The sequence below is a fragment of the Dasypus novemcinctus genome, chromosome 12 (genome assembly GCF_030445035.2).
Source record: "Dasypus novemcinctus isolate mDasNov1 chromosome 12, mDasNov1.1.hap2, whole genome shotgun sequence".
In the NCBI taxonomy this organism is placed as follows: Eukaryota; Metazoa; Chordata; class Mammalia; order Cingulata; family Dasypodidae; genus Dasypus; species Dasypus novemcinctus.
Window position 1 is genome coordinate 91,173,572 of NC_080684.1, and position 24,033 is coordinate 91,197,604.

The 24,033-nt window shown below is 40.7% G+C and overlaps 1 protein-coding gene across 3 annotated transcripts in view; it reads left to right on the top strand.

The window, feature by feature from the left end:
• The window catches only part of RFX4 (regulatory factor X4), a 180,286-nt gene that overhangs the window by 133,491 nt on the left and 22,762 nt on the right, over positions 1 to 24,033 (top strand). For 2 of the 3 annotated variants that reach the window (XM_058308667.2, XM_058308671.2), the window contains 7 exons: positions 1,466 to 1,566; positions 3,862 to 3,920; positions 7,520 to 7,664; positions 9,607 to 9,701; positions 10,152 to 10,269; positions 22,218 to 22,337; positions 22,665 to 22,826. In XM_058308667.2, coding sequence (XP_058164650.1) covers positions 1,466 to 1,566; positions 3,862 to 3,920; positions 7,520 to 7,664; positions 9,607 to 9,701; positions 10,152 to 10,269; positions 22,218 to 22,337; positions 22,665 to 22,826 — 800 coding nt within the window. The remainder of the gene's footprint in view (positions 1 to 1,465; positions 1,567 to 3,861; positions 3,921 to 7,519; positions 7,665 to 9,606; positions 9,702 to 10,151; positions 10,270 to 22,217; positions 22,338 to 22,664; positions 22,827 to 24,033) is intronic. The other variant, XM_058308668.1, reaches the window with a different exon arrangement.

Consider the following 24,033-nt stretch of genomic DNA (forward strand, 5'->3'; position numbering starts at 1 on the left):
GAGAGCTAAACAGAGTCCACTGGGTCCAGTGTCAGGGATAGAGGCAGGAGGTGTTTGGCCTGAGGGATAGGAGTGAAGGAAAGGAGACAGAGAGTCCAGACAGCTCTTTGAAGAAGTATGTCTGTGAAGTGAGAGAGAGGGAGAGAGAGGTGTTAGACTGAGAGGGCGCAGTTGAGGTGTTTCTTTTTTTTTAAGATGAGACATTCTTGCATGCTTAAAATGGTAAAAGGAATGACCCAGTAGGAAGGAAAAAGTTGAAAATACAGGATAAAGGACAGGCAATGAGGAAAGATTACTGATAAGGCAGGTGGGGATAGGATGGAGGTTTGGGCCTTGGACAAGAGGGAGGAATTGCTCCATTATTCTATTAGGAGGGACAGGGAGATGATTGACATAGGTCGTGGAATGTTGACAAAGTTCTTCTTGAGAGGCTTCTGTCTTCCTTGAGAAGCAGAAGGTGGCACTACTTGCTAGCAGGTGGGGGGTGCTGGGGGGCCAGAGGTGTGAGTGAAGGTTGTGGAGAAAGTTGGAGAGAGTCGCGGAAAAGGCAATTGTCAGTGACCAGGAACCATGGTAGGATTGCCCAGCAGGGTCGAACTTGATGTTGGTGGTCTGACAGGAGAGAGTCAATGGGAGACTGGACCTGGGCAGGGGGGCAGTGTGGGTGGAAGGCAAGGATGGTGCAGGTCGTCGACATGGGGAGAGGTCACTGGGGCTGGAGTGACCAAGGAGGGCTTCATAGAGGAAACGACCTAGAGCTATAAGCAGATGGTGCTCAGGGACTTCTCAATTCCAAATTCCCCTCTCATATTTCAACTTGCCAGCCCACCACTCCCCATACGCTCACTCCCAGCTCCTCCACCCCCTCTCTCCCCACTCCCACCCCAAACTGGTCCTTGACCCTCCAAATCTGATCTGGTTTCAAGCCCATTTTAAAACATGCTGCTGCTCTTCCATTCCCGCCAAGCAGCACCCAGTGGGGTAAGCCCAAGCCCAGGCTGGGTGGGCAGGCACAGCATTGTGCTGCAGATGGGGTTCCTGCCCGGCTGGGGTTCAGACAAAACCAAGCTTTGCCAGCAGGAGAGAAGCCAGTTGCCGAAGGGCTCCCTTGGGCCCTCGGTCTTCACCCCTTCACACAGGGCTCTTAAAAACAGGCAGGATTGCGTTTTGCGTGCAGAAAGAGGTCTGCGTGCAGCTCAACCCTGCTGTGGGATTCTCCACATGCATGCTGCATCTCCCTCTTCAACCAGCTCTGGCACCAGAGCACCTTCTCTTGATGTCCTTTCAGGCTCTCATGCTCTCCACTGTGGCTGGGCTGCCTCCACCAGGCCTCTGCTGCTGCCGCCGCGGGCGGCACCTATGGGAGCAGCCAAGATACCACTAGGGGAAGCAAAACCCTCCAGGGGCCTACTGGGAGGACCAGGCAACACACAACACACTTAAAATGTATCACTTCTCTTTCTAGCTTAACTCAGGTGATCCGAAAGTTTGCCAAGCAGCTGGACGAGTGGCTGAAAGTGGCTCTCCACGACCTCCCAGAAAATTTGCGAAATATCAAGTTTGAGTGTAAGTACTGAAGTGAGTTTGGGGGCAGACTGGAAGGTGGGATAACATTGTAGGGCCAGACATTTTACTTAGGTTGTTAATGAAACAACAACAACAACAATATTAATAATAGCTGCCCGTTCTTTTTTGCCTCCAAAGCACCGGGTATTATGCTAAGCACTTGACACACGTTGACATACTTGTTCCTCACAAAATGTTTTTTACCGGTGGCACACCTCCCCTTTTACAGAAAAGGAAACAGGCTTAGTAAGTAGCAGAGCCAGGATCTGCTCCCAGGTCTGCCTGTCTGATGCCAAAGTTTCTGCTCATCACCACCCTCCTTGTCTCCTTTGATCCACTCTACCTCTGCCATGTAGGACATAGTATCCCATAGTATCTGCAGAAGAAGCTCCAAGAGACAAGGAAACTTCCCCAAAGTCACAGCCACACAGCTAGTAAGTCTGACCCCAAAGCTTTGAGATTTCCAGGAAGCTCCTGCCTACAAAATGGTAGTAGTAAGGGACAGAAAACAGCTGCAGGGCTCCGGAGTATTTACTTCCTTGCCTAATTAGAAGGCCAAATTAATATTTCTCATAAGGGGATTCGGACTGTGAATCTTTTATTTGCTGAGCTCTGCTAGCATTAGTTTTGCCTGAGAAAACTAGTTCTATTTTTCTGCCTGGATGTGTCTGTACTTCTGGGAAGACTCATGAGCAGCTCGTTTGTTGCTATTAAACAAAGATGAAATGATTTTAAGCAAAACAAAGGTTTAGAATATATGTTTCTTAAAGCCCTATTTGAATACAGCTTGCTATTCTTGCCCAAAGTAAGTGCCAGAGAGGGAAATGAAGGAGATCAAATTACCCTCTCTCCACAGGCAAAGGGGGTTCTTTCAGCTGTGCTTTGAGGCTGCCCATCACCTATTGATAGAGCCTGCTTTATTTCACGGCTCTCAGTTCTTTTCTTTTCATAAGCACTAAATTCCACATCACAAAGTTAAAGAAAAAGTAATTAAGGAGAAGGATTAACGATTGATCGGCCTGGAAAATTAGAAGTTCATCTGCCCCCACCCCACCCCCATTCCTCCACTCCACACCCTATTTTTCAAATCAAGCCAGCTCTGAGTACAAATTAGAATAATCCTAGGGCAATTTCTGACATTTATTGGCCAGTTCAAAAATTAATGAGAAGAATGTCCTGTGCCCATTTTAAGTATGCTGATAGAGCAAAGCTGTTAAAAGTTGGTAGCAAATGGTAGTATTATGTGTTCAAACAGTGTGATACGTGCTCAAATGTTCAGAAGATAGATAGATATAGATAGGCAGACAGATAGATAGATAGATAGAGCAAAAGCAACAAAATGTTAAAATTGGTGGATCTGGGAGGGAAGATGGGCTGTTGGAGTTCTCTCTATGGGGTTTTTATTATTTTTGCAATTGCCCCATAAATCTGAAATTATTTCAAAATAAAAAGTTAAAATATGGTTTAAATGGCAAATTTTATGTTATATATATTTTGCCACAATGAAAAGAAAATAGTCGGTAGCAAGAAGGTGTATTGGAGCTCCTACCTAGGGGTGCCTGGAGGACGCTGTTCTTCCCAGGGAGCCTCGGGATGCATTTGGAGAATGTGCAAGTGGGTGGAGACAAACACCAGGCTAATCCGACTGGGAAACAATGATCGTGGAAAGGCAGGCACATGTCTTGATGCGTTGAAATCACTCCAAATTATCGGCCTCTCTCAGTTGGGCTCTGTCAGCATAGGAAACCGCTTTGCCTAACTGCAGCTATCATCAGAACACAGAAATGGATTGTGGAGATCGTTTGGTAAAAATGGTAGATGATAAACACAGAGCCATATTCAAAAGCGCTCCAGCCTTCGCACACCGCTAAAGCCCAATCAAGATTTTCTATTAGAACTACTACTTTTTAAAGGGGCTTCTTCAAAGCAATTATTTACGGGGAAAAGTGATTGAGCTTGCAATTAGCGAAATGAAAGACAAGTAAATAATTGCTTTTACTCACGGTTGATTGACGCCACAATTTCTCACACCTGCTGGCGTGGCATATGCGTGACTTTGAAATATGTGCCCCAAATATTGCCGTGCAGAAAGGGTAGTCAAAGTCCAAATGGGAGAGCAAAGAATTAAATGCAGGGTTTGGTCAGTGGGTGCATAAAAGGGGAATTGAACAGTGAGACAATTTAGGAAAAATAAGAGTTACTGTTTAATTTTGCCTTGGAAAATCCAAGGTAGGATTAAGGAAGGTTGAGCATGCAGCTGTTTCAAACTAACTCTTTTTTTTTTTTTTCTTGCAGTGTCGAGAAGGTTTTCCCAAATTCTGAGACGGCAAACATCACTAAATCATCTTTGCCAGGTAGATGTCCTCTGTTATGTGTTTTCACCACTGCCGAGTCATTGCAAATGAGGCACAGATCTACAAAATCACTACTTGTAGGCTTTGTTTGGGACATGTGTGCTTCATGGTGCATTCTCACTACTATTTTGAATTTCTACAGATAAGGAATAAAATGTTAGCCAATCAGTAAGTGGTTTCAAATAAAATATGAAATTTCTGACATCACTTGCCCCTTAACCTTTCAAATATATGATCTAGGGCCACGATTGTGTTTCCCTTAAGTTAAATGGAGTTTTCTCCATCTCAGCACTATTGACATCTGGGACAGCTAAGTCTTTGTGGTGGGGAGTTGTTCTGAGCATGGTAGACGTGTAGTGAGTAACATCCACTGGATGCTGGTAGTACTCCCCCCACCTTCCAACCCCCATTGTGACAACCAAGAATGTGTCCAGATATTGCCAGATGTTGCCTGGGGACAAAATTGCCCCCAGTTACAAACCACTGAGGTAAATTATTCAAACAAGTAAAAAGGGTGATTTGTTTGTGGTGTCAGACAAGAGTTCAAAGCCATGTAGTATATTAAATATTTGCCCAATTGTAGTTTTTCTCCCAGATTTGTTATTTTGAGCAAGAAAGAGACATGCTTACTATAAAAGAATTTCGAACATTTCAAGGGTGTATGAAGCAAAAAGGGAAAGATCCCACTCCATGCCCCTATCTACTCAGTGGTTATACTTTGGCTATTCATAGGACTTGATGGCACAGAACTTTGCACATCTATTTAATTTTGCTGATGAAGGGAATCTAAGTCTGATGAGACAGCCCGTTATCATTACACTCAAGTATTAAAGTAGAAGTTGCAAACTGGTGGCCACAGAACAAGTCTGGCTCTAAGATGTTTGGTGGCTATGCTGTTTAACTCACACTTGTCCAAATATTTTTTGACTTGGTCATTAACGTTTGAAACTGGGAGATGACAGCTAAAAACCCAAAGGTGTGGTTCTTTTGAAAAAAATGTCAAGATCTGCCAAAACAAGAGGTGCATTTCCCCAAGGCCACAATCAGCTGGAGGGGCAGGCTTCTCTTCAGGGCACTGTCCTCCTCCAAGCCCCACTCTTTTTTACACTTGGCCCGCCTCACTCTTGTTGGTCACCTCCAGGCTCTCTTTATGTCTTTGGGTTTCAGCCTTTTCCATAAAGTACCGTAGGTTCCAGGTTGGTGCTGGTTACTTGAGGTCAAGGTGGGAGAGAAGGGTTTCTGGTTAAAGTGTCCTGAACCTGGAAGTACAAAACACCACCCCACACACCTCACTCTTCCTGTCCTGCCCCTGACATAAATGGCACAGGGGATGGTTTGGCGACCAGAGGGAAACTCTACTGGTTCGTGCAGGCTGGTACTGAGGCCACACCCATGAATTGTTCCGGGGACTGTGAAGGGTCTGAGAGATTCGGGGAAGAAAACGAATGTTGGTGAAATACACACTGCCGTATTTCCGAGGGCACTTGCCAATCTGGCTTTCTGGTTCTTTCCTCAGCTTGGAAGAGCTGGTCTTGGGGCATTCAGGGAACTAGACATGGTTTTGGTACCTCCCTGTGGGGCTGAGAGGTTTAGGAGGAAACTTTGTCCCTTTAGTGCACGTGTAGGTAAAGAGCATCATGTGTGCCTACACATACACGCACACACACTCTTACTCCCCCTCCACTTTCTCCACAGAGTATATAATTTAATCTGCACATGCCACCTTTTGATCCTCACTTGACAGCTTTCAGACACATTCCTGGATGAGCCAGAGGGCTGGGGTTAGCGCTCGTGAGTGAAGTGATGGGGCGTCTTAGCTAAGATCCCAATGCATGTTCCTGAGCACACACGAGCAAGTCAGACTCAATGACATCCAACTGAAAAGTCACCCCCAAATACTTAGACCCAAGATGTGAACATCTAAATCCTTTGGGTACATTAAGCAAGGAGCGTGGCATTCACATCTCGACCATTCATTCCACAAAATTTTTTGAGTGCAGGCTGTATGCCCGACACTATGCTTAGGGGCATGTACCCTCATGGACATGATAGTCTAATGAGGGAAGCAGCAAAAAAAAGTAAACTAAAAAATAATCTAAAGTGCTGTTATGAAGGAAACCCAGTAGAAATAGAGAATTAGAGGGCATTCAGGTGCTATTTAGATAAAGTGGTTGGAGAAGGCCTTTCCATAGCTGTGACATGTAAGCTGGAGTACATGAGATGTCATGATGCCCAGGGTGGGGTGGGCGAAGAGCCTTTCAGTCAGTGGAACAGCATGTGCAAAGACCCAGAGGCAGCAGTACAATTTACTGCAAAGTGAACCTACCAAATGACAGCCTCCTTTTTGTGCTCTCTCTCTCCGTTCACTGCTTTGCAAACAGTATCTCAAGGCACCTCAACAGCAGTCCTCCTTAAGAGATAGGTACTTTTATATCTCCATTTTATCGATCAGGAAACTGAGGCTAGGAGAGATTTCTTTCCTTGCTTCAAATCAATCAGCTCTCAGCAGCAAGGCCAGGACTGGAACTAGGAAGTTTGCATCCAGAACTCCTGAACTGAACCTTCAGCTGTTTTCATTATTGTGAGAGACTGATCTAATTTAATTTTAGGCCTGTCTGATCTTCGGAGAATCCTTAAATGAACTCTACAGTTATTTAAGTAGGATCTACTCGTGCTTGGACAGTTGCGAGTAAAAAGGGGTTGTCAGTAGTTTGCCTTCGTCTGGAAATTTATAAGCATTAGGAGACTTATACGGTCCATGTGCATCTGAAATCTTTTAAGAATATTATTAAAAACATTTTTGAAAACATGCAAGAAAAGGAAATCATCCTGGAAATGTTTTACCTAGCTTTTATCAGTATTGTTCCAACTTGGTGATGTTTTTTCAAATATCGTTCCAGCTTGTGAATTCAAGTTTTATTAATGAATGAAGGTTTTTTGCAGAAGCCACAATTTAAATATATACATACATGCACACATACACCAATAAACAACTGGGTCTTAGGACATAAACAGTATCTCTTTCTTCTCATCTCAATTATTCATACTTGTTTTGATCATTATAGTTATATTAAAAACAAACCCCTCCAACCCAGAAAACTAGACCCTAAACTGCTTTAGAATGCTGCCACATGAAAAATACACACTTAAAATTTTATGGCATTCAGTCTATCATAGGCCCAGGGGTAGCAAGCACATTCTTGTCTCTGGGCCTTTCACTCCTCAGGCACTGGAGACATGCGGGTTATTACGCCCAGAGCTCGCGGGCACGACCTTGCATCAGAAAGCTTTACAGCTCCCTGAGCTTCACCCCACTGTTCCACAGGGTCAAGACCAAAGCTGCTGGGGATGGCCTGGGCCACTTCAGCAGTTTCTTATTGAGAAAGAGAGGTGGAGGGGAGAGCCACAGCAGAAAACAGGATACCGATTCTCCAAGCTCTGCTGTGATCTGCTGATTTCCTAAAATTGTGTTTTCCTGAGTTTCCAAGTAGTTTGCATAATGCCATAAACAGGTCCATTAGAGAGGCATGAAAGGAAATAAAGGGAAGGGGTTTTAACCCAAGCACTTGAGCTAACGAGTTGACTGGATTGGATTGTAGGCATCTCGCACAGTCATCCACAGTGCAGACATCACTTTCCAGATGCTGGAAGACTGGAGGAACGTGGACCTGAACAGCATCACCAAGCAAACGCTTTACACCATGGAGGACTCTCGTGATGAGCACCGGAAACTCATCATCCAGTGTAAGATGTTCCACCAGGGCCTGGGTCTTTCTGGTGTTGTGAAAAAAAAAAAAAAAAAAGAAAGGAAACAGCATCTGGGTAAACAATTAAATGACATTCCCACCCTATCCTCCTTGGTATCCCCTCCTTCTTATTGCTCCTGGTAAATTGGTCCACCCTAATCAGAAGGCTAACCGATTTAAGGGGACATATGTCAGCATTGCGGGGGGAAAAGGGTTCTGGTACAATTGGGCAGCTCACGTGTCATGCAGAAGGCTCTGCATGTGACCCTGAATGCCAGGCATCGTTCCCCAGAGGCAGCACAAAAAAATCTACTATTCACTAACTGCTAAACGTTTGGAAAATTACTAATATCTGAGTGCCTCAGTTTCCTCTTAGTAAAATGGGGCATAAAAATAGTACCTACCTCCTTGGATTGTTCATTCATTCAACAAACAATTGAACAATTACTGTGTATCACACATTGCTGTAGGTGCTGGGGTGACACAGTGACAATGACACAATCCCTGTCCTCATGATGTGCCTCTTCTAGGGCTTTTCGTAAGGTTACACAAGTACATCCATGTTAAGTATGTAGAAGAGTGCCTGGTGCATGGCAAGCACTCAATAAATGTTAGCTGTTAGCATTTTTATTACCACCAACACCACCACCATCATTAAATGAAACACAATAGCTGAAATACACAGACAGTATAAAAAAGAGTGAAAACACCACCAAAGAGAAATTGAAAGACTTGGGTTCCATTCCCTGCTCTGTCACTGATTTGCCATCTGCCTTTGAGCAGGTCATCTCATCTTAAGACGTAGCTTCCCCATCTGTAAAAGGAGATAGAACAACGAAATCAACTAAAGTGCTATGGTCTTCTGGTTCCAGAAGATGATCTCTTACAAGCTGTGATCAACTAAGAGAGAAAAAATTGTCCAATCCCACAAAACAAGAAAAAAAAACCTGCTCAGATGAATGAAAATAGTAGAAATGTATGGATCTTGAATTGTGGTTTGATTTGCTGAGCTCCACATACAAAAACACAAAAACTTTATTAAAAAGTGATATTTCAAATTGAAAATCACCACAGTGATGGTTTGGTTTTCTATAATGCTTTATTAATTACAAATCACTTCTTATCTGACTTGTAGCTGAAGACAGGTTGTGAAATGGTGCTATTATCTTTTACTAATGAGGAAACTGAAGGATAGAGAGATTGCTTCATTTATCCATCAACTATTTATTAAGTACCTACTGCATGCTGAGCACAAAGAGGCTGATTAAATTACTCGCCTAATGTGGTTCAGAACATACGAATTATCAAATGTGCCCTGCCACTGGGCAGAGCACAAGAAACAATGCCCCTGCCCATTCATTCATTCACTCTTTCAAACAAGCATTTATTGGATAAGAAGTGCTAGGTAATTTTAATGAAGATATCGGACAAGGAGCCAGTGGGGACACAAACACACACATCCACTCACACATATACCTAATTATAACACAGTGTTGTTAGTGCTATAATAAAGGTAGATACAGATAAGAAAAGTGCCATGGGAACATAGAAGTGGGAGTGATTGATCCTGCTGGAAAGGGGGAAGATTAAAATGATTTCACAGAAGGATTATTTCATTTGGGCCAAGAAGAACCAGGCTGAAAGGAGGAAATTAAGGACAGTCCAAGAGGAGGGAACTGCTTGAGAAAAGGCCTATGGTTATAACAAAGCCAGGCTTATTGAGGAATGGCAAGTAATATGGGGTAGCCAGTGCTTAAAGTATTCACATGAATGGAAGGTGAATCTGGAAAATTAGGTTCGGGCGCATTTTATAAAGCCTTGAACGTCCTCTTGGGACATTGGAGTTCTGTTATATAAATTTTTTTCCATGTTCTTTTAAGATGTACCCCTATTTAAAAACACTTCCAGTGATTCGTGTGGGGTTCTTCTTTGTTTGACAGTGTATCAGGAGTTTGACCATCTCTTGGAGGAGCAGTCTCCTATTGAGTCCTATATTGAGTGGCTGGATACCATGGTGGACCGATGTGTTGTGAAGGTTGGTAAGCTGGGGCCAAAGGGGCAGCTTTGGGAACTGCAGCCCCTCCCTCGCCTTTGTGAGCACTTGTTTACTACAGAGCCCCACGGTGAGCGCTCTGAATATTCCTCAGCAGACCATGGGGACTTAGGTTTCTGTGGAGGGGCCTCACAGGGGGCTCTCAGGAGATGGCGGGGGGGGGGGGGGTGGCATGAGGCAGGACCCTGAGTGCTCCATCTTTGATTCAGTCAGATCAGCTTCTCTTTTATCTGTTGTGTACCCTGGGTTCTGCATAAGATCTAAATTTTCAAGTGTATTTTTAATACTAAACACAAAAAAAGTAAAAAACCATTGCTCCATAACATTGAACATGGGGACCCATAAGCTTTCCTGCCATTTTTCAAGGAGACAGTAATAAATAAAAGGTCAAGTTGAACTATGAAACTATTTAAACAGTTCACTTTCTTATAGGTTGCTGCCAAGAGACAAGGGTCCTTGAAGAAAGTGGCCCAGCAGTTCCTCTTGATGTGGTCCTGTTTTGGCACAAGGGTGATCCGAGACATGACCTTGCATAGTGCCCCCAGCTTTGGTAAGCTTCCTCCCCAGCCCTCCCCAAGTCCAAACACTTTTTCTCTGAGCTTTGTGCATTGAATCCATCTCTCTGGAGTCAACCACTGTCTGCCCTGCCATCTCCAAGGCACCAGGAGCTCACCCTGAAACATATGTCTTCCTGGTGGGAGTTGACCTTGTGAGGACTTTCAGGAAGAAATATGACATTGCCTGCTAAGGGGAAATATAAAATCTGAAGATAAGAGGTTTGCACCATGATAGTATTCTTTAAGTTTAAAGGGGGAATAAATAGCAGTGGCTGCGCACCTCCTTTTGCCAGATGTCCTCAGTGATTGCTTTCCCAGGACGATTTTGTAGAATTCCATAGTTGTGGTCTTTCCAAGACAGGCCACTTTAAGAAGCCTCTAAGTAGCTAACATTTGCCAACAGCTTGATTGACATTCCAGCTGTAGGTGGTCTGTCTCAAGTTTTCTTTACAGGATTTTTGCGTTTACTTCCTTTTGTTTTACTGATCCCTGGAGTTTTCATCCCCTCCAGGAGGTGTCCCTACCCCATGTCCTTATATACTGCTTTCCAGGATAGCAGGACTTGAACTCTCTGTCCAGGAGTTCCTTATAATAGTCTGCCAGCAGCTACCTAATCACCAATTTGGGGTGAATGCTATGCTACATTGTAGCACATAAGTTTTCTGTTTGTCACTGGAAAGAATGGAGTGTGCGTTGAGGCCAGGTCATCATTAGCAGAGTGAGGTGGGACATTAGGCATTATCCAAAAACACTTTGGCGTTGATTTTCAAGGCATTTCAGTAAAGGGCTGTCGGTAAATTTTCTGGGTAATTGCTTTAATTCTCTATTTACTTTGCAAGTAGATATGTGGTTTCGTTTCTCATTATCTCCAATTAAGCTGATCAGCTCTGGGTTTTTTGCTGTGGGTTTAATTTGACACTTTTCCATCTAGCTTTTTATGGTCTTGTCACCATTTTCCAGTTGTGCTATACAACGAAGTGAATATGTGGTGAAACAAAGAAGGCACTATTTTTTTCTAAACAGCTCTGTCCATGAAAGACTGTGTTTACCCAGTCGGAGAAGCGTTTTGTTGTAGATTTCTTTAATCTCAGCATTGGAAAGTTCTCTGAACCTGCCTGCACCATGGCTACAGATGGAAATTCTCTTTGAGCTGTATATGGAAATGCTTTAGTGACTGCTACCTGGGCAGTGCCATCAGACATGGCATTTTGATGACTTCCAGTTCACCATACTTAGTGTTCACACATGTTACCTCCAGCTCTGAGAAAATCATTCGTGCATAACTGCTTTCAGTTAAGAAAATGATTTTTAAAAATGTTGAGAATTTTTCACTGCTTCAAAATCAACAATATTGCAAACACACACATATACATCGACAAAGTGCATGTCCTTTCCTTGCTTTATCCCTTATTTTTCAATTCATTGATTTTTAACTGACAATGTATACTATCAAGTACCATTTATTAGACAGGGAAAGTAATTTGTTTTGCAATATACTTACTAAATTAACTGCCAATGTGATAAAAAGAAGTTGGACAGAAAGAACGATTAGAGGCTCTATGACTAGGTTAGATTGATTACTGAGAATTATGATTCCTTAAAATATGTTTCCTTCTTTTTGAACCATACAAAAACTATTTTAAGATATACTGAAAATTAAGGTAACTGGCAAAGTAAGCAATATTAACCCAATTTCACTTTTACAGTATTTTTCAACCCTGAGAGGGTTGTCTCCAAACGACTGTCTCCAAGTCCATTTAGCAAACAATCTGAAATGGTCCTACTCTTCTGACTCATTGTTGAGTTCTGCAGCTTGGGGTGACAGGCAAGTTGAAAGAATTTGCGGCAGACAAAAGCTCAGCTCCCCCTTTCTGCCTGTATATGTCAAAGACACAGCTGGTGGTTGTGTTTGGGTCATGTGTTCCCTGTATGAAAACAGCTAATTAGGAAAAAGAGCCCTCTGTTCCCTGGCCCCCTCTCCCAGCCTTAGGAGCTGGCTCTATATATCTTATAACTCCCACACGATCCTTGTCGCCATGAATGGGTGTGCGGTTTGTGTGTTAGCGTAGCAGGCTGACCATTACAATGATCGTGTGGAATATCACAGTGACCCTGTGGGGGACTCCATCACCTCTTCCCAGAACAGTCTCTTTCAAAGGTAGTTGACTCCTTTCTTCTCCTTAATTCCTTTTCACTCTTTTCTCCCTAATTCCTTTTCACTGAAAGAACCTATGCTGTGAACTAAAGTAGCCAGACTTTCTTTGCTGCAAGCAGCAGTTTCTAGCAAAATTAGTCAGCAAAGGTGGGCTAGCAGGCAATGAACTTTTAGTCCTAAAAGAGCTGAGCAAACTCAAGTTTCTATTAAAAACAAACATATTTTCAGTTGACGGATCTGATTTCAGTTCATTGGAGACCTGGATCCCAAGTCGCTGCTGGCGCTGTTAGCTTTCACTCTGTTTTCCCCCCATGTCCACTTATTTCACTGTTGGGAATGGTTAGGAAGGCAACAATAGTTCCAGGAAGTACTTTGGCATAAAACTGTTTGAAATGCAGTCCCAGGTCTGATGACCTAGGGAGCAGGATTGCACATCATTATCTGTGCTTTCACGTTTTCACATGCCTTCTTCCTGGCATAGCTTCAAAAGCTCACCCATTCAGGAAAGGCCTGGGCACCCCCATGGCATCTGTCAAGGAGAGGGGTGAGGTGATGGCCAGAGACTTCCAGTCTGCTTCCCTGCATTAGACGCCCTGGCCTGGCTCTTTTTTACACAGTCCGCTAAGTTGCAGGAATCTGACGTTTGCAGTCTCACTCAGGTCTCTCCCACCCACTAGGAGGAAGGTATTGCTCTCTCTGCATTCAGGAGAAAGCAGAGACCCAGAGAGAAGCAGGGAGTTGCCTAAGGACTCACAGCCAAGTGACACACCACAGTTCAACCCGGAATGTTTCCCATGCCAGAGCTCAGGTTCTCTCTGCTATGCGATGCTGCCACCACCTCTTCTACCTTTCTAGATTATAGAATTGAATAATAATCATAATGTCTTTATTCTGGACATTATATGAGGCACTTCCTCATTTAATTTTCACAATGACTCCAGAAGGTCTGCATAACTGCCCTCAGTATAAGAGACGAGGAGGCCAAGGTAGAAGTTGAAGGACTTGACTAAGATTATACAGACAGTAATAAAGCAAAGACAAGATATTAATCGTAATTATTACAGCAAACATTAAGATACACATGCTACTATTTAATTCTCACTCTTTACAAGGCAAAAATTAATAGTAACCTTTATGCAGAGATAGAAACTGAGTTCAGATAAGTTCCTTGCTGAAAATCAAGGTGGCAAGTGTTAGAGCTCTATTTAAAAAAACAAATATGCCTAACCACAAAACCTGTGCTTTTTGCTGTCACCAGATTTAAGACAAATACCATGGACAGATACTATGGGCTCAAATGCATGCTTAAAAAAAGGTTTAGGCAAATTTGTTTAATCCACATTTATTTAGGAAAAAAATCTATATTGGTGGATTAAACTAAAAAATTTTAGAGCTATGAGGAAAAAGAACGATAATTAGACTGTCATCAGTAAAAACAGATATCAGAAAACAAAGGAATAATACCTTTTAAGCATTCGGATGAGAGAACTGTCTACTATTATTCAAGAGAGAGCAAAATAAAGACATTCAGTTATAAAGAGACTAAGAGAATTTGGTACTCACAAACCTATACTTAAAAAAAAAACAACTACTGGTGAAGGATGCATTTCAGCATAAAAAACAAAAACAAAATAAAGCCAGAGGTTAGGTCTGCAATATAAGAAGCAATGGTGTTCTGGTTACTGTTGCTGCATAACAAATTACCCCTAAAGCTTGGTGGTTTAAAACAACCATTCTATTATGCTTAGAGATTCAATGGTCAGGAATTTGGATGGGGCTCAGCAGGGATGGATTGCCTCTGCTCTATGATATCTGGGACCTTGGGAAGGAAGATGTAAAGGCTATGACTGGACTGACAGCTGGGGACTAAAATCATCTGGAGGCTTCAATCACATTTGCTGCCTGCACTGGGATAACTCAAAGATGAGGTGCCTGATCAGGGTACCTACCCATAGCTTCTCCATGTAGTTTAGTTTCTGCTCAGCAAGGTGGCCTCAAATTAGGCGAACTCATTTGGTGGCTCAGAGCTCCATGTGCAATATTCCATGGGGGAAGACTTGTCTCAGAAGTTGTACAGGGGAAGTGGTTGTGGCTCAAGCAGTTGAGCTCCTATTTACCATATGGAGGACCTGGGTTCAATCACTGGGACCTCCTTGTAAAAAAAAGAAAAAGAAAATAAGAAAGAAAAAACAGCATCCCAGACCTGCATGGAGAGACTCAGGCCCCTGTGCAGTGAAGCAACACACTAAAAAGACAATGACACAAACAGATAGAAAAAGAAAGAAGTTTTACAGCACCACTTCTTCCATACTCTATTGGTCCACAGGCACAAGCCTGACAAGATTAAAGGGAAAAGTGCATAGACCCCCAATTCTTGATGGAAGGAGTGTCAAAGAATTTGGGGGACCTGTTTTAAGATTAGAGAAATTGAAAAATAAATGAGTAATTTAATTAACGATTGTAATTTAAGAAACTAATTTTTGTGTGTTTAAGAAAGATTAAACTACAGTTCTAGGAAACATATAGCATGGGGGTAGCAGAAAGAAGATCTTCAAGGAATAGTTAAAGTATGCTAAGGTCCCTGTCTTATTAGAAATACTAAACTTTAGACTTTATTAGAAAAAATATAGTTTAAAGTAATAAAGGTAGAGAATATATGTTAATAAAGGGGTCATCACTAAAACAATAGAATCATAAATTACAGGAAAAATGTAAGAATATGGAAACTTAATTTGAGGTGGTAAGAAATGAAAATATATAAGAAGCATAGGAAAAGGATGATTTAAAAAAATAAAATAGGATGGTAGAAATAAGAATAAATAGTAATCACAGTAAATGAATATATCCCTCAAAAAACATCAGGCACAAATGATTTTATAGGCAAGCTTTGCTAAAACATAAATCCTTAGTTTATATCTATGTTTCAGAAAATTTTTTAAAAAAGAAGAAGAAAAGCTGTACAACTCATTTTATGAACCTAATCTGGTTCTGATTTCAAAACCTGACAAGAAGAGTAGAGGAAAAGAAAATTGTCGCTCAACTAGACATAAATATATAGTTGAAAAATTCTAAGTAAAATAGTAGCAGATTGAACCCAGTGATGAATTTTTAAAAATCATGATTAACATGGTTTATCCAAAGAATTCAAGTATGATTCAAAGTCAGAAAATTAATATACTGCATTAACAGATTAAAGGAGAAAAATCATGTGATCATCTCTTCAGATAAGGAGAAGTGCTTTTGAAAAAATTCAGCTATCATGATTTTTAAAAACTCTTGGCAAACTAGGAATAGAAGGAAATTTACTTACTATATTAAAGAGTATCAAAAAGTCTGCAGCAAACATCAAACTTAATGGTGAAACTAGAAGTTTTCCCATTCAAATCATGAATAAGTCAAGAATATCTTCTAACACTGTTTCTTATAAACATGTACTAGAGGTCCTAGCGAATGCAATAGGAAATGAAAATGAAATAGAATTGGAAAGCAAAACACAAAATATTTATTTATAGATGTTATGATTACTAACAAAGAAAAGAGAATCCTAATAGAAGGAATAATGATTCAGCCAGGTTACTGAATTCAGTTTTTAAAAATCATTGGCCTTCCTATCAACTAAAATGTGTAATTTAATATATATGTAATTATATGTGTGTGTGTGTATATATATATATATATATATATAAATACACATCATTCATAATAGCAACAGAAACTAAAAGGTACTTAGAAATATTTCTAACAAATTTTTTTTTAAGACTTTCAAGGTCAAATTTAAAAAATGTTTTTGAAATATATTTTGTTCATGTTTGGGAAGATTCATCATCCAAAAGATGTTCTCTCCGAATTCATCTATACAGTCAACAGAATTCCAGTCTAAATCTTAATGTGTTTTTTTCTCTTTGATTTTGACTATCTTATCTTAAAATTCATATAGAAAAGCAGAAGGCCAAGAATAGTAAAGACATTTTGAAGGGAAAGTAGAATAAAGTATAGGGACTTACTTAACTTATATTCAGGCTTATTATAAAGTAAAGACAGTCCTAATAATGTTAGACCAATAGAGTAATGAAATGAACAGAGGTGAGCAAGACAGACTCATGTGAAACTTGTCTTCATTTCATCAGATCCCTGTTTATCTATATAAAATAAGAGGGTTCTATAGACAATTTATGTGACAGTGATGACATTAAATATCACTGGGGAAAGGAATCAATGAATGGTTCTGGGATATACATTTCAGAGAAAAGAATATAATATCAGACCCCTTCCCTATAACTTCTAAAAATAAACATCTAAGTTTTAAAAAAAATGTAAACCTTTTGGAAGAAAATATGGAATGATATCTTTACAACCTTGGAAAAGGAAATCATTTAAGTAGGCACAGCTGAAGACAAACCATAAAGAAAATATTGCCAAATTTGACTACAATGAGATTTTTTTTTTAAAGATTTATTTATTTCTCTCTCCTTCTCCCCCCACCCCAGTTTTCTGTTCTCTGTGTCTATTTGCTGTGTGTTCCTTTTTTTTTTTTTTTTATTTGCTCTGTGTTCTTTGTCCGCTTCTGTTGTTGTCAGCAGCATAGGAGTCTGTGTTTCTTTTTGTTGCATCATCTTGTTGTGTCAGCTCTCCATGTGTGCAGTACCATTCTTGGGCAGGCTGAACTTTCTTTCGTGCTGGGCGGCTCTCCTTATGGGGCGCACTCCTTGCGTGTGGGGCTCCCCTGCGTGGGGACACCCCTGCGTGGCACGGCACTCCTTGCACACATCAGCACTGTGCGTGGGCCAGCTGCACACGCGTCAAGGACGCCCGGGGTTTGAACTGCGGACCTCCCATGTGGTAGACGGATGCCCTAACCACTGGGCCAAGTCCGCTTCCCTACAATGAGATTTTAAACTTTGTTTTAACAAATACACCATAAACAAAGTTAAATACAGAAAGTGAGACATATTTTGCAATCCGTATAACTACCAGAGGATAAATAGCCAGAATATATAATAAACTCCTCTAAATTGTTAAAATACAAATAACCCATTAGAAAAATTGCATAGGCAATTCACAGAAGCGGAAATTCAAACAGATAAAAATCATGTAATATGAAAAGATGTGTACCATTTTAGTAATTATTGTAATGCAAATTTTAAAACAGTAAGAAAATATTTTACATCCCTTAGAATGGCAGATATTAAGTTTCATACACTACCAGCAGGAATATAAATAATTTTGGTGAGCAATTTGGCAGTATCTCATAAGACTGAAGATGCATGTGCTCTTGGACCCAGCAGTTCCACTTCTGGTCCTAAATACAAGGAGACAAGTACAAAAATATTCATTGCAGGTAGTTTCTGAAAGTGAAAAATTGTAAACAAAACCTAAATTGCATCAAAATGAGAACGAATAAATTGTGGTATAATCAAACAATGGCCATTAAAATGTATGAGTTGGGGAAACGGACTTTGGCCCAGTGGTTAGGGCGTCCGTCTACCATATGGGAGGTCCGCGGTTCAAACCCCGGGCCTCCTTGACCCGTGTGGAGCTGGCCATGCGCAGCGCTGATGCGCGCAAGGAGTGCCGTGCCACGCAAGGGTGTCCCCCGCGTGGGGGAGCCCCACGCGCAAGGAGTGCGCCCGTGAGGAAAGCCGCCCAGCGTGAAAAGAAAGTGCAGCCTGCCCAGGAATGGTGCCGCCCACACTCTCCGTGCCGCGGATAAAGAAACAAGACGCAGCAAAATAGACACCAAGAACAGACAACCAAGGGAGGGGGGGAAATTAAATAAATAAATAAATCTTTAAAAAAAATAAAAAATAAAAAAAAAATAAAATGTATGAGTTGGAGTTACTTATATCAATTTGGACAGAACAGAAAAAAAACCTTAAGTGTCAAAAGCAAGTTGTAGAATGTGTAAAATAGAACACCATTTACAAAAAAATTTATATTTATGAAAACATAAAACAATACCCCATTATTTATATAACATATATAAATATATGTAACAAGAGTATTAAACACGTGTGAATAGTGACTACACTAAATTCAAGACAGTGATTACCTCTGGGGATGAAAACAAGGAGACAAAAGAATGGGGTGAAGGAAGGGAACACATGGGACTTCATCTTATCTTCAATGTTTTTTTGGAAAAATTTTGTTTGTATGGATGTACTTGAGTAGTTGTAGTTTTACAGAAAAACCATGCAAAATGTACAGAGTTCCTATATCCTCCCCACCCATGAAAAATATTTTTTAAAAAATATCTGATTTGAATATAGGAGCTTGTTAAGATTTTATAAAACTGAGTGGTGAGCATACTAGTGTTCATTTTTGATTCTCTATACTTTTCTATATGTTTGAAACTTTTCATAAGAAAAAGCAACGCTTCGGTTCTGTAAACTGCAGTCAACTGTGTCACAGTACAACCATCACTACCACCACCAAAATCACCTTTTGTCTATCCTAATGTCTTTTTTCATAATAGGCTCGATATTCATTAGGTCTATGGCTTTAGGCAAGTTGTTTAAACTCTCTGAGCCTTTCTTTTCTCATATATTAATTGATGATAATAATATCTTTTTCATAATGTTGCTGGAAAGTTAAAAGAGCTTAGCCAGTACATATGGTAAATGGTCAATGCATGCCCATTCAACTCACTAATTTAACAAATTTTTATTGGGCCTCTACTGTGTCCCTGGTGCTGTTCTAGATACTGGGTATAGAGCCATGAAGAAAACCAAATAAAAATTCTGCATTTCTAGAGCTTACATTCTAGTGGATGGAGGCACACAGTAAAATAAATGTTGAATACAGCATAAAGTAGATGGTGATAGGTGCTAAGGAGAGAACGCAGAGGATCTTAATTATAACTGCCTTTGATGTGTGTCACTCTCTCTAATCGGCCTTCTGTGTCTTCTTTTAGATTTTCCTGTCTTCTGGTTACACTGTTCCCGGTGGCTGTGATCCATTGGCACTGAACTATCTGTTGCCCAATGACCATAATAACTATTTCTGAGTAATAAGGATTCTGTAGCTTTTGTCAAGTCAAGAATTTCAACTTCATACTTACTTTATATTCAGAGCCCTTAGCACAACAGTAGGCAGGTAGCAGTAGCTTTATAAACTCTTGTTGCTTAAGAGAGGATTGAAAATTAAGCAGATCAATTGGGTAATTGATCAGAGCCACTAATGAAGGAGGTGAAGCCCCCAATCCACATATCCCTAGAGTACTGGCCTGAAATCCTAGCACTGATGTTTTCTAAGAATGTGGTCTTGGGCAAGTTTCTTCACCTCAACAGATCCTTGTTTCCCATTTTTATCATCCAGGGTTTTCCATTCTTAATTATTATTTCATAATGTGTTCTTTCTATCCTTGTTAACTTAGCTTAAAATTCCCATAACTTTCTTCACTTGTTTGATGCTATCTTTTGACTTCTTTAACTTTCTGTACAAAATGGTCATTTCATAAGATCTTAGAACATTAGCAGCAAAAGAGACCTTAGAGATAATAATAATACCTAACATGAATTAAGCATTGAGTTGATACTTTTCCTCATTTTGGTATCTCTATAATGTAGGTTGTATTGTCTTCATTTTAGGGAGCACAAATGGTGTGATGATTGAAAAGCTATTTCAGAATCAGACAGTCTTGGGTTCAAGTTCTGGTCTACCATTTTATAACTGTATGACATTGAATAGCTACTTTACCTCTCTAAGCCTCAATTTGCCCAACTGTAAAAGGAGAATATCACCCATCATAGAGTTGTGGTGAAGATTAAATGCAATAATAAAATTACAGTGGTTGGCATAATGGCTACTACAAAGCAAGGGCTCAATAGATGTTCGATTTTGTTTTTAACATTCACAAGGATAGGGAGGTAAAATTACTCATCTGAGGTCCTAGTACCAAGTGGCAGGGCTCAGATCTCAACCTGGACAATCTGATCCAGAGTCCATGCAAATCCACACAGTGCCATACCACCTTGGTGGTTCACAGGACCCATTTACCAGGAGGTGGTGGAAAGTTTAGTTTTGGAAACTGCATCTCATGATGACTCATCAGAACCTGAACCTTGCTGAATTCCAAATGGGGTTTAGAAATAGACACAGCACCGTGGGGATGGAAGAGGAATGTGGAGGAAGTGCAAGATGGGGGACCTTGGCCTTGAGCTGTTGGAGTACAAGGATTGGAGGCTGTGGTAGACTCCATAGAGAGAAGGTATAGTAATAGATGTGCATGACCTGCTGGGCATCCACTGCCCACAATGTTAAGCCAGCAGCCTTCCTCCATAGACTTTCTAGATGAAAAGAATTAATCATCCGAGATGAAGGGTGTGGGTATGTGCAGAATGGCAGGCAAGTAAAGAAACTTGGTGCAATTTGGGAAAATTTGAAACATTCTACCAAGGAGGAGGCCTCCAAAATGTCCCTAACTGGCCCCTGTCACCTTATTTCTGAGACTTGAAAAGGCATAGCTCCCAACTGAAATGGCCCTTCCAGGGACCAAGTCACTTACACCATCTGAACTTGATCTTCCCATCCCGGCTGAGAAGGATGGACTAGATGATCTATAAGGAAACTAGAACAGATTTTAGAGCCAGACCAAACTGAGGCAAACCCTTACTGAGTTACTGACAGAAGGACTCATTTTCTCATCTTTAAGGTGAGTAATACCAGCTATCTTACAGATGGTTATAAGGATTATTTGAGAGTATGTTAACTGCTTAGCTGAACTCCTGGCATATAATAACGCAAACAGTAGCTGTGATGATGGTGATGATGATGGAATCAAAAGAAAAATGCCAGAGAATCTCATAAGTTCTCTTAAAAAAAAAAAAAAAAGCAACCTAGAAAGAGATGAGAAGGGAAGTCAGTTTATGGGGAGGTGGGCAAGAAATTTTGGACATTTAGTAGGACAGCAGGATATCTACCTAGAGATGGCTCTTTGGGAGTTGGAAACATGGGACTGGAGATGAAGGCTTGGCCCCTCTTTCCAATGCTGGCATCCAGGAGGCCTTGATTACAGAAGAAACTAATTGAGCCACTACTATGTGTGGACCATTCCACTGCCATTAGGTGGCAACATGACATATAAGAAAGATGATTTTGGAATAATATAGTATCTGTTCATTGTGTCATCTTACATAAATTCTTGACATGTAAAATAGGAATAAAAATGCCTGCCTTACAGGCATTGTATTGTAATCTAATTGTAAAGATTAGAGAAATAAGGCTTTGAGCAGACTGGCACAGAGGAAGATTTTTTTAAAATGACTGTTCACATATCCTTTTACAAAATAAGCTACTTTTCTAAGAACCTTGTGCTAAATGAAGTCTCAGAAACATTTAGGGAAATAATTCAATTGTTGCAAATTTAAAACTTCAGTTTGATTCCCAGATTTATGTCAGGCACATCGGTAGAAAACAATGAACTTGAAGGCCAAGTCCCTAAAATGGAGATCATTAACATCCCATTGGAGAAATAAGATATGCTTGTGGAAAAGATACAAATAAAAGACTCTATGTCAATAAATGCTGAGCAAAGTAAGGAATGCTTTGATGAGGATGAGGTCAGTCAGAGGCATTTGGATGGATGGTTCAGTGAGCGCCATTTTTGGTGGTGTCATATTAATAAATTGAGCAGAGATGAGCACTTTCTGACCATGGGGAGTTCATAATTGAGTGGGAAATGTTCTAGAACAGGTCATGGCAGCACAGTGTAACACATGCAGCTGAGAGGGCAAGGGAGCATACAGAGATGACTTGACTTGCCTTTCTGTCTGGAACCTCTCTCATCAGGGTCTTTTCACCTAATTCACTTGATGTTTGATGACTACGTACTCTACCTGTTAGAATCCCTGCACTGTCAGGAGCGGGCCAATGAGCTCATGCGAGCCATGAAGGGAGAAGGAAGCACTGGTAAGCCAGCATGTCACTGGGGGTTGCCCTGCTTGGCTGTTGGATTTTTATCCTTACTTCTATGCTGTGTTTCTTTAATTCTGTATCCCAAAGAATTGAATTATGGTGAGTAGATCAAACGGTGTGAAGCCAATAACATCTTTTCCCTTTTTAGAAGGGTATGTATATGTACAGGAATTAGTTGAATGCCACAATAGGAATGGGAAATCATCTATAGGGACTGATGTGACTCAGATTTTTCATTTTTAAAATTACTTTTTAAAAGTTCCCTAAAGACAACTTGCTATGAAATTTGGCTGTGAGAATCTACCCTTTCTCTATCCATAGCAGAAGTCCAAGAAGAGATCATCTTGACGGAGGCTGCCCCGCCATCCCCTTCACCAGTGCCATCATATTCTCCAGCAAAATCTGCCACATCTGTGGAAGTGCCGCCTCCCTCCTCCCCGGTCAGCAACCCGTCCCCTGAGTACACTGGCCTCAGTACTACAGGTAATGAATGGTCCCTCAAATCCGGGCCTGGAGTGGGGAGTGATGTTTAAAGCTAGGACTTTCTGGAAAAACAATCTTGCTCCCAATCCCCAAAAGACCTTGGTATCTTTCTGGATTTGTGGATGACTTGCAGTTATTCATTTATTCATTTATTCATTTGTACATATTTACTGTGCTTCTGTTTTCAAGTGGGAGCTTAAGTACATAATAAAATCTCCACCCTTACAACTAAACCACTGAAATGATTAAAATGATATGAAACATAAATTAGTGCAGAGCCATTCTTGAAAAAAAGAAAGGAACCCTCTATGAATCAGAAAACTGAGCAGCATCTTTGAAAAGGGTGAGCAGACAGGAAGCCATACGCTAAGTCATGGCAACCAGAAATGAGAAGAAATTTACACAGCGCTGGTCGTGAACCAAGCTAGGGCTGCTCTGCACACAGCTGTGAGACTGCTGCTACTGGAGGCTGCCTATTGGGAGGCCAGGCAGCCTAAGATGTGCACAGAATGCTCATGATGTGAGTTTGCAACCAAGGATCACCCAAGCATCTGAAGAAACCTAACCCCATGAAAGAGGGACCGCAACTTAAGAAGAGGGAGGGTTTATACCCAAGGAAATGAAGATAGTAGGATAACTTGAAAAGAACTCTTGAGAAATAAAAAAGAAATCATACCCACAAAAATCAAGTAAAGATCTTTGAAAGGAAATATATAATTATTGAAAATTTTTCAATAAATGAGTAGAAGATTTAGAAACTACTGGAAGAGAATTAGTGAATGGAAAGACTGAGCTGAGTAATTCTTTAATAATGTGACATGAACAGATAGAAGAATGTTAAGTAAAAAAGCAATGCTAAGAGAAAGGGCTGCTAAATCCAGAAATTCCAATATTCATCTAATAAGTGTTCTAGCAGGAAAGAAGAAAAAGTGGAAAAATAATGACTGACAGTTTTACAGAATAGAAAAAAGACAAGACTTCTCAGATTGAAAGTTCTCACTAAGTACTGTACCGAAAAAATGGAAAAAGAAAAAAATTCACCTCTAGGCCTATTAAAGAAAATCAAGGATAAAATAGCTCCCCAAAACAAAACAGTTAACCTCCAAAGGAAAGAGATTCATATCTATATAAGACTTCCATCAGCATCATTAGAGTAAAAAAATATCTAGAACAGTATCTTTAAGTGCAAAGGAAAAATGCAATGAAA